The 11,641-nt window shown below is 36.1% G+C and overlaps 1 protein-coding gene across 1 annotated transcript; it reads right to left on the minus strand.

Moving 5' to 3' along the window:
• Positions 1-566: 566 nt before the first annotated feature.
• Positions 567-6,314, minus strand: LOC119785620. Its single transcript, XM_038288352.1, has 9 exons — positions 6,037-6,314; positions 5,523-5,623; positions 4,255-4,272; positions 3,217-3,655; positions 2,730-2,828; positions 1,917-2,125; positions 1,659-1,806; positions 1,425-1,534; positions 567-1,016 (listed from the first exon to the last, which is right to left on the minus strand). The coding sequence occupies exons 1-9, from the start codon at positions 6,086-6,088 to the stop codon at positions 708-710; spliced, it is 1,485 nt and encodes a 494-aa protein (XP_038144280.1). The 5' UTR covers positions 6,089-6,314; the 3' UTR covers positions 567-707.
• Between the last annotated feature and the right edge of the window lie 5,327 nt (positions 6,315-11,641).

The raw sequence follows: 11,641 nt of genomic DNA on the forward strand, positions 1-11,641 counted from the left end.
AAATAGTGTTTTAAGTGAATAATTGCTTATTTTGAGCAAAATAATCTGCCAGTGCAGCAAGCAAATGAGACTTAGTAAGATTTCTTAAAACAAGAACATAATATCCAAGTAGTAAGCATCCAAAAAAAACTTAAATCAAGTAGAAAAATCTATTTTTTCTTTTACTTGTTAAGATTTTCTCTCTTATTTTAAGCAATTTATTCTCATTTATTAGTCATTATTGCTTAGAATGAAATATCCTCTAACCAATTGTTGGTCAAAACAAGCATACAATAGGCTTAAAAACAAGGCAAATGTACTTGATACCAGTTCATTTAAAGGCTGAAAACTAGTCTGTTTTTCTTAGCTAGAATAAATTTTATTATTTAGGTGTAGTGAATGAAAAACACACTTGACAAAAACTTGAAAACGTTTCTTTTATTAATATTTTAACAGAAATGTCACAGAATGAAGTGAAAAACCCCCCCGCCCTCAAAAAAACAAAACAAAAAAACACAAAGCTGAGGGCTGCACAGGCCAAACAATAAAATTCTCATAGAATTAAGTGAACTCCCCCCCCTAAAAAAACAACAATGTGCCAAGGCTTACTGGCAGGCCTAAGAATGAAGAGATGATGATGTTGCAACATCAAGACAGGGCCTGAACACACACATCTGTTTCCCTTAATTATTCAAACAAAAAACTTGAGCATTTAACTCTCATACACACTACTTGAGAAAGGTCTGCCAGTCAGCTTTGGCACGTTTAAAAGCTGCAGTTTGGTCTTTCTCATGAATCGCATCACCCAAGACCTCAGTCTGAAGGAATAACAGAACCGAGGACACACATTTTGGATATGTCATGTGAAATGTGTAGTAGTACGCCATGACGTACAGGACCGACTCAGCAAAACTGCTCCTACCAAAGGACACAACAGGGGCATTTCCGGCACAGAGGAAGCAGTCCTCCTCTCTTACCAGGATGAACGGTGTGGCTAGTGGCCGTCTTCTCAGATAGATGTCTGGGGCCTCTGTGGGCTGAACATCAACACAAGAATACATTACACTTAGCTGACGCTTTTTTTTTGTATCCAACTTGCATTTACAGTACGACTTAGTTAGGGCCTATTTAAAGGCTATTGGTTACAGTACCTGGAGCAATGTGGGGATTGGTGCCTTGCTCAAGGGCACCTCAGCCATGGACTAAGGAAGGGATTAGTAAGGGCGGGAATTGAACCGGCAACTCTGATCTACCGTCCATCGTCCTAACCATTAGACCATGGCTACCCAAAGATAAAGCAAGATACAACTTATGCTCAGGGACACATTAATGTTGTAGTCAGAGTGAGGCTCAAACCTGCCAAATGTTAAATGATAATAACAATGGATACATAGGCCCCATAAATATTTTATCTTGCATAAGGTTATGTAATTAAGTAGGTTCACCTGCAGAACATGAATGAGTGCCTCTGATGGAGATGACATCTTCTTTGGTGCGGGGTAACCAGAAGGAAACATATCTGGCAGGGAGATGATCAGGTCAATGGCTTGCTCATCTACAGAGAGAGAAAGTGAGCAAGAGAGAGATGTTACTAAGAGACAGAGTAATTGGAGCTACTCAATGAAACAACAAATAGCGCAATTTGCAATTGTAATTTCAGAAGGATTGCAAAACCTTACCAGCAGGAAGTCCCACCGGTGGCTTCAGAACCTTCTTATAGACGCCATAAAAGGAGAGTTTGGTTCTGTAGTCTACCCAACGCTCCTTCAGCTCTTTCACATAATGGACGTTGTCCTTCGCCACGATTCTTCTCAGCTCCTCTAGAACCTTGGCATATTGCAAAAAAAGGGATAAATATAACAGGGTTTGCTTAAAATACAAGGATACAACCTGACCGGTACATTCTTCCCTTATTTCTGAGTAGTCAGTGTACTTACATGGTCTATGTTCTTGAAGCATGAGTAGGCCTCAAGGATTTTGCCAGGTCTGTCGGCTTCCTTGAGAGTCTCTGAATCGATGAACTGCCTTCTTGCCTCAAATTCAAGGTCAAGGAGCTGTGAGACATCGTGTTGGTTTTGCTTATTCTTCCGGCACATCTCTAGGAGATGTCTGTAGTGCCTGGCCTGAGCCATCCTACTGTCGTGTCCTAAGTTTAAAAAGGGATAAAAACATCACATCATTACATTTTTAATCTCAATCTCCATCAATGACTGGTCAGAACTGAAACGTGTCGTTTTTTGTTTGGACAGGGTTTCTAGCACAGAAGGCCAGAAAGATAACCTATTGGGGCAACCAACCAACAGAGTCCCTCTTTTATAAACCATAGCCATCATGAGACAATTTGTAAAAGAGGAGACAGAGTGCTGAAGAAATAAACGTGCACAGTTCGTAACAGCAGTATAGCTGTTATCCCGGCTGTTTTGCTGACAACAGGCGAATCATTATGCACTCCAAACATATTGTATGCTGCACTGCTCTTCTTGCACCATTACGGAAGTACTAAATCTGTGCAGAGTCAAAATAAGCAGTGAGAAAAGTGGCTCTAAAAGCTTTACTTTGACTGGCAATAAACTACTGAACACATTATATATTTACATTATAATCAACTTCTCGCAACTGATTATTATCTATAAGTCTATTAGTCACCTTTCTCAATTCTTTTCGAGAGGGTCTGGTTTTACTAATCCGAAACAGAGTAAATATAATTTGCTTGTAAGACTAAACAAAAATATGAAATCTAACACACTTACCAACAGCTGCATCTTCCACTGGAGTACTTGTTGATGGGGAGTGGACCTCAGGGAAAGTGGAGGGCAGAGTGTGAACATCGGGGGTGCTGCTGGAGCTTGCTGAAAGGAGAATTGTAGATGTGGTGGAATCATCAGTGTCATTGGCATTAGTATATTGCAGTTTTCTCTTCCCCCTTGCAGGAGTGCCACCCTGGCTTTTCTTCGGTGATCGAACATTGTGGATTCTCTTTTGCAGTCGTTTGAAGACTTCAATCTAGGCAGAAAATCCAAAGACCAAGACATTGTCAAATATCCACATTTGCTAAGGAAGAAAAAAATAACAATCAGAATAAAGTTTTTTTTTTATCATACTCTTCTTTAACAAGGATCATTAAATAATAATAGCAATAATAATAATAATATTGGGTTTAGGTATGTTATCTTACAAGTATGTTACATAATGTAATGTGTGCATGTATGGGAGACAGTGGAATGAACAACCAAAGGCCTCTGTAAAGAGGCCAATTTGGTTGTATGTCGAGCTTATCGGAGAGCATGGGATAGTAGATCACCAGGCGTTTGGCCATGGCTACGAGGTCCTCCTTCGATGGATACTGCTTCTCTTCACAGTTCAATGCCCTCACTGCTGAAACCATATTGGTTATTGTATTACGGATCAGTATACATGTTAGCTCTTTGGACAGCTCACATTCTGCTCCTCTCCCAAGTCTTTTCAATTGAAAAAAGTAAGATTTCACATTCTCCAATTCACTATCAGTGTAGATCATGTATTGAGGGCTTGGCAATGTAAGGGTTCTGTATGTAGCCCCCCCACTCTTCTCCTCCTCTTTGCTGTCACTTCCCTCACTGCTGGTTCCAGTGGCCGCACACTCTCTTCCGTTGCCGACCTCAATGAATGCAGCAGAAGAACTGCATGAGGCCTTTTCCTGTAAAGAAACAAGCAAAAAAATAGACAGAATTTGAATTTGCCTATTTATAGGCTAATAATAAGCCTAGTATAACTCTAAGCAAAAACGAAGACGATAAACCACCATAATGACACATCACAGTAACACTACTAAATACAAAATAAACATGGGTCTAGATACTAAATAATAGAAGACTATTTTAGTGATCAGCGAGTGACAGGATGCACTAGATTTTGATGACAGTGAGGTGGTGAGTATTTTGGCCAAAAGCTAAGGATTGTAGATGGATTATAGTGTGTTTGGATAATGGGAGATGGTTAGTGGGTGGCACACTAGATATGAGCATGAACAAAACTGAATCCAATTGCCTAGATACCACACTTTGGCTCAAATTCCCCAGCAGACTTTTACCAAAACCCCAGTCAAGTAAAGTACTTTTCCACCATAGTCTCTGTGCATGTAGGCTACTGTGTATATGCAAACTGTGTTGCTTTTCCTCTATCCACTACCATCAATGGATATGACACAAAAACGTGTTGCATTGTGCTACACAGCATTCTAGCATTATGGAGTTAACCACTGATTGTATATGAGGTTTAAAAAAAAACGTTGCTTACCAAAGGGTGACACAGATCCTAGGGTGACCAAACGTCCGTATTTCCCGGGACATATCCGTATTTCACGTCCTGTCCCGGGCGTCCCGGGTGTTTTTTTAGAAAGTGAGGAAATGTCCTGATTTCACTGCGCACAACGCTCCGTGTGACGTAATCCCTGAGCCGCGTCGGTGCGGGCAGCCCTGCTCTTAATCAGAGGCTCTGTTCGAAAACCTGGGCTGCATCCTCCAAGGACGCAGTCTACCTAGACTGGATCCTTCGAAGTCCTTGAAAATAAGGAGGCCGGAAGAGTTTTGGCTGTGAATTCGAAGGTCCTCCCTTCGGCGGGTTTTACCGCTGTATTCTCTGTTGCTTAGCAACCGTGAAAGTTGACACACAAAGCAGGAAAAGAATGAATACGAGGTTTTCAAAACTGTTTGTTTATTTATTTATTTTTAAAAAGTTAAAGTGATCAAAGACTACACTCACAAGAATCCAGAGTGGAATAAAGGTTCCAACCACCGGGAGCAGGAACAAATCAAATCAAATGTAATGATAGAAACCTTAGTCAGTTAAATAACCTGCTGCTGTCATTCTGCACATCTCTGATGTTGCTGCTAGTTTCAAATATCCATTACTGTAAAAATGTCCATAGCTGCATATTAGTTATTAATTATCCGGTTTTATATTGTTAAACCACTTTACAGAATTGCATTTTTTATATTTTAACTCTTCCCTATTATGTTATTCTTATACATTTCTCTAAGGTCCTCATTTGTGTGACCATTTTCAATAATCTTTCTGCTGCTGTAAATCTGCCCATTGTGGGACAATAAAGGGATTTTCTATTCTTTTCTATAAAAGGGTTAGAAATATATAAGTAAATCTAAACAATGTATCTATAAAATATATCTGCAAAATCTCTAATATTCAACAACAAAAAATACTTAGTTGAGCATATTGTGCAAAACAACAATAAAAAAATTAAACTATCAGATTTATAGTCCCCACGCTGGAGATATATTAGAATCTGTCCTTAAATTAAACCGCCACATATCTGACTCAATAACCATTAAAACAACTATTTTCATTCATTTCAGACGGAACTATTCACAGAGTTGTATTATATTAAACTGAACTTGCAATTTTCAGCACTGTTGTGCGGCAAGTAACATTTGCTCTGATCACGGAGCAAATCCCGATGATGAGACATTTGTTCTTTCAATCAACCCCCCCCCCGCTCCAAGGTGTCCTGGTTTTCCCAAATGAAAATATGGTCACCCTAACAGATCCCATATATATTTTCTTCGCAAAAAATGGTCAGGCCCTGGGAAAAGGTCGCGAACCTCTTCTCTCGAAAGCATCTTCAGTGCCTCCATATCGATATTGGCAGCTGTGTCACAAACAAGGGACAAAAGGTACAGAACATCAGCAGAATCAGAATAATCAAAAGATGAGGTTCACTGATGCCCAAGTGACTGTTATTTAAAATTTGTTTAGTGTGAGGGAGATTCCATTGAAGAGTAAGTGAAAAGTATCTCTGATTAAATATAATTCTTAGTTTACCATTAGCAGGAATTTATGGTGGCTCAAGTCTACTGTATGAGCTTGCTGAATATTTGCTGATCCAAATAATTTTGGTTTCATTTGTCTAAAAATCCCATTCAGCAAGCTCATACAAGCCTATTGTAATGAATTGTAATTTTAAATGAAATTTAAGATACACAAATGAGAAAATCGACACATTAACCTAATTGACATTCACACGTGAGCACCATCATCACTATATCACGTTATCATAACTACCTGTTAAGATGTCTTTGGCCACACGGTCTAACTTTTCCATAATGCTGTCCATACAGTATGGCTGTTGTTAGCAGCTGGAAACAAATCACTCGGTTAACTGTGAATAAAAACAAAATACTGTCAAATCATTCTAGCTATACATCAGACAAAAAATTATGCATCAGAGGAAAGGTTACTTGCCACCAAACAGTGGTGAATATTGGAAGTTCATTTTAATATAATACAAGTCAGTTAATAGTTCTTTCTTGAATGAAAATAGTTGTTTTAATGGTTATAGAGTCAGATATGTGGCGGTAATGTTTGATTTATCTAAAGGTTTTTATCTGTTGCTGTGTAAATGGGTTTGGCTGTAATATAAGGACAGATTCTAATATATCTGCAGGGTGGGGACTATAAATCTGATAGGATTTTAATTTTTTTATTGTTATTTTGCACAATTTGCTTAACTAAGTATTTTTTGTTGTTGAATATTAGAGATTTTGCAGATATATTTTATAGATACATTGTTTAATTTATTTATATATTTCTACCCCTTTTATAGAATAGAAAATCCCTTTATTTTCCCACAATGGGCAAATTTACAGCAGCAGAAAGATTATTGAAAATGGTCACATAAATGATGACCTTAGAAAAATGTATAAGAATAACATAATAGGGAAGAGTTAAAATATAAACAATACAAGCGTTCCAACAATATATAACTGGAGAATAAATAACCAATATGCAGCTATGGACATTTTTTATATTTAAAAATAGCAGCAACATCAGAGATGTACGGAAGCGTATTGCTGTCACTTGAAAAAAATAATTTTTGCTCATTATATTGTATAAACGTGATAATTATATTGTATAAACGTAATAGTATATTGTATAAACGTGATAGTATATTGTATAAACGTGATAGTTATATTGTATAAACGTAATAGTATATTGTATAAACGTGATAGTATATTGTATAAACGTGATAGTTATATTGTATAAACGTAATAGTATATTGTATAAACGTGATAGTATATTGTATAAACGTGATAGTTATATTGTATAAACATGATAGTTATATTGTATAAACGTAATAGTATATTGTATAAACGTGATAGTATATTGTATAAACGTGATAGTATATTGTATAAACGTGATAGTATATTGTATAAACGTGATAGTTATATTGTATAAACATGATAGTTATATTGTATAAACGTAATAGTATATTGTATAAACGTGATAGTTATATTGTATAAACGTGATAGTATATTGTATAAACGTGATAGTATATTGTATAAACGTGATAGTATATTGTATAAACGTGATAGTTATATTGTATAAACGTAATAGTATATTGTATAAACGTGATAGTATATTGTATAAACGTGATAGTTATATTGTATAAACGTAATAGTATATTGTATAAACGTGATAGTATATTGTATAAACGTGATAGTATATTGTATAAACGTGATAGTATATTGTATAAACGTGATAGTATATTGTATAAACATGATAGTTATATTGTATAAACGTAATAGTATATTGTATAAACGTGATAGTTATATTGTATAAACGTAATAGTATATTGTATAAACATGATAGTTATATTGTATAAACGTAATAGTATATTGTATAAACGTGATAGTTATATTGTATAAACGTGATAGTATATTGTATAAACGTGATAGTATATTGTATAAACGTGATAGTTATATTGTATAAACCTGATAGTATATTGTATAAACGTGATAGTGTATTGTATAAACCTGATAGTATATTGTATAAACATGATAGTTATATTGTATAAACGTAATAGTATATTGTATAAACATGATAGTTATATTGTATAAACGTAATAGTATATTGTATAAACATGATAGTTATATTGTATAAACGTAATAGTATATTGTATAAACGTGATAGTTATATTGTATAAACGTGATAGTATATTGTATAAACGTGATAGTATATTGTATAAACGTGATAGTTATATTGTATAAACCTGATAGTATATTGTATAAACGTGATAGTGTATTGTATAAACGTGATAGTTATATTGTATAAACGTGATAATTATATTGTATAAACGTAATAGTATATTGTATAAACGTGATAGTTATATTGTATAAACGTGATAGTATATTGTATAAACGTGATAGTATATTGTATAAACGTGATAGTATATTGTATAAACGTGATAGTTATATTGTATAAACGTGATAGTATATTGTATAAACGTAATAGTATATTGTATAAACGTGATAGTTATATTGTATAAACGTGATAGTATATTGTATAAACGTGATAGTATATTGTATAAACGTGATAGTTATATTGTATAAACGTGATAGTTATATTGTATAAACGTGATAGTATATTGTATAAACGTAATAGTATATTGTATAAACGTGATAGTTATATTGTATAAACGTGATAGTATATTGTATAAACGTGATAGTTATATTGTATAAACGTGATAGTATATTGTATAAACGTGATAGTATATTGTATAAACGTGATAGTATATTGTATAAACGTGATAGTTATATTGTATAAACGTGATAGTATATTGTATAAACCTGATAGTATATTGTATAAACGTGATAGTGTATTGTATAAACGTAATAGTATATTGTATAAACGTGATCATTATATTGTAAAAACGTGATAGTATATTGTATAAACCTGATAATTATATTGTATAAACGTGATAACTCAATCCAGATGGTTCCGCTAATACGCCTTTAGTCTTTAGCGACCGCGAGACTTGGACCCCCTAGCATGTTTTGGAAGGAAGTGGAGATAGGATGGCTGCAAATATGGACAATGATTTACTTCGATTTCTTCGAAACCGCGGCGTACCAGAGGAGTGTCTCTCACGCATGGAGGAAGAACGCGTAAGTGTATTTTCCGGCCACTCATATTTCTGATATATTATTGGCCATTAATGGTTATAAATGAGTGCAATAATCATCAAGGTAGTTCTTTTGTTTGTACTTGCCTAGTTTAGCCTGACCATTTAGCTTAGATAAAGCATGCAGATAACTATTGTTAATTACATTTTTTTTTTGTAATTGTTGTATCTTCACCTTACTTGTTGTATCTTCAATTTACTTGACGAAACAAAGTAGTACATCTGCTAATAAGTTGCCAGTGGCACTGCCACTTGCTGCCACTAGGTGTCCCTGGCCACTTGTTGCTAAAATATGCTTTAAAATCATGATGTTTTTGATTATTAACATGTGTAAAACCTTTAATGAAGTTTTCTTCAATAAAGTCAGAGTGTGTTGCAGGCCGTTTTGACATTTATTAGAATTTCTGTCTTCTCTAATGTTCCATTTGTAGATCTAAAAAATATGATTCTTCCTAAAACCTAACCTAAAACTACATTCCTACTGGTCAGAACTCTACATATAGATGTCCTTAATTACGTTAGCCATGAAAATTTTAATTTTAAGGCTGCAAATAATATTATGGTACTAGTACGAATAACCTTTAAATACCTAGAAATCTTTAAAAAATTGATTGGCCCTTTTGACATTTATAGCTTGACTTAATATATACACTATATTGCCAAAAGTATTTGCTCACCCATCCAAATTATTGGAATCAGGTGTTCCAATCACTTCCATGGCCACAGGTGTATAAATTCAAGCACCTAGGCATGCAGACTGTTTTTACAAACATTTGTGAAAGAATGGGTCGCTCTCAGGAGCTCAGTGAATTCCAGCGTGGAACTGTGATAGGATGCCACCTGTGCAACAAATCCAGTCGTGAAATTTCCTCGCTCCTAAATATTCCACAGTCAACTGTCAGCTGTATTATAAGAAAATGGAAGTGTTTGGGAACGACAGCAACTCAGCCACGAAGTGGTAGGCCACGTAAACTGACGGAGCGGGGTCAGCGGATGCTGACGCGCATAGTGCGAAGAGGTCGCCAACTTTCTGCAGAGTCAATCACTACAGACCTCCAAACTTCATGTGGCCTTCAGATTAGCTCAAGAACAGTGCGCAGAGAGCTTCATGGAATGGGTTTCCATGGTCGAGCAGCTGCATCCAAGCCATACATCACCAAGTGCAATGCAAAGCGTTGGATGCGGTGGTGTAAAGCACGCCGCCACTGGACTCTAGAGCAGTGGAGACGCGTTCTCTGGAGTGACGAATCGCGCTTCTCCATCTGGCAATCTGATGGACGGGTCTGGGTTTGGCGGTTGCCAGGAGAACGGTACTTGTCTGACTGCATTGTGCCAAGTGTAAAGTTTGGTGGAGGGGGGATTATGGTGTGGGGTTGTTTTTCAGGAGCTGGGCTTGGCCCCTTAGTTCCAGTGAAAGGAACTCTGAATGCTTCAGCATACCAAGACATTTTGGACAATTCCATGCTCCCAACTTTGTGGGAACAGTTTGGAGCTGGCCCCTTCCTCTTCCAACATGACTGTGCACCAGTGCACAAAGCAAGGTCCATAAAGACATGGATGACAGAGTCTGGTGTGGATGAACTTGACTGGCCTGCACAGAGTCCTGACCTCAACCCGATAGAACACCTTTGGGATGAATTAGAGCGGAGACTGAGAGCCAGGCCTTCTCGTCCAACATCAGTGTGCGACCTCACAAATGCGCTTCTGGAAGAATGGTCAAAAATTCCCATAAACACACTCCTAAACCTTGTGGACAGCCTTCCCAGAAGAGTTGAAGCTGTTCTAGCTGCAAAGGGTGGACCGACGTCATATTGAACCCTATGGATTAGGAACGGGATGTCACTTAAGCTCATATGTGAGTCAAGGCAGGTGAGCAAATACTTTTGGCAATATAGTGTATTTCAGGTGTCTCAAGTGCATTTCCTCCTAGTCAAAATGAACATTTTAGATTTCTAAAATAACATTTTTCGATTGGAAAATAAACATTTCAGTCACCTTAAATGTAATTCTTAAATTACTTTAGATATCTACAAATCTTTACTTAATATCAGTGGTCATTTTAAGATATATTTCTTTGTATTTCAGATATCTTTAGTAGTATTCCTCCTAATCTAATTCTTACTAGGACAAATTACGTCACTTTTCCCCATTCATGTGCATTAGGCCGTTACTTTTACATATCCGAAATGACATTACTCCTATCTAAAATAAACATTCTGGATTTCTAAAAATGAATTTCTGATCTCTATAATCTGATTGTTACTGTTCATATTTTTTTATTTCAGACAGCAGGAATTAATGACTAAAAGTAGCATATCTTTAAGGCTTTCAAACCTAAATTCAAGACATTCGGTTTTATAAATTTAGCTTACTCTCTGGGGATTTGAAAGCAGTAATGGCACCGGTGATAGTCTACTTGACAGAATTGAAAGAAAATGAAATTAACTCATCCTCAGCCAGGGGATTTGTGGCGACATAGAGCGTCATGCAGGAGAAACTTCAACAGAAAGTCTGTTAAAAACAGAAGTTATGTTCATTTTTGCCTCTATTTTACTCCATGGGGGGAAAAAAATTCAGACGGTGTTATGAAGCAGGAATAACGATTTGCATCAATAACCGGTTACATAAAAGCTGTCATTTCTAAATTAGGTAGGAAGAACGGTAATAATGTAATTTCAGATATCCTAAAGTAACGGTCCAATACAC

Source organism: Cyprinodon tularosa, unplaced genomic scaffold (assembly GCF_016077235.1).
Source record: "Cyprinodon tularosa strain WSP-4 unplaced genomic scaffold, ASM1607723v1 ctg252, whole genome shotgun sequence".
NCBI lineage: Eukaryota > Metazoa > Chordata > Actinopteri > Cyprinodontiformes > Cyprinodontidae > Cyprinodon > Cyprinodon tularosa.

Excerpts from the sequence above, each read along its gene's own strand:
- LOC119785620 (XM_038288352.1), bottom strand. The coding sequence starts at position 6,088 with ATGGACAGCATTATGGAAAAGTTAGACCGTGTGGCCAAAGACATCTTA. Across the intron at positions 2,829-3,216 it reads AAATTGGCCTCTTTACAGAG|CAAGCTCCAGCAGCACCCCC; the intron begins GCCTTTGGTTGT and ends TTCTCCTTTCAG. Across the intron at positions 1,535-1,658 it reads ACCGGTGGGACTTCCTGCTG|ATGAGCAAGCCATTGACCTG; the intron begins GTAAGGTTTTGC and ends CTCTCTCTGTAG.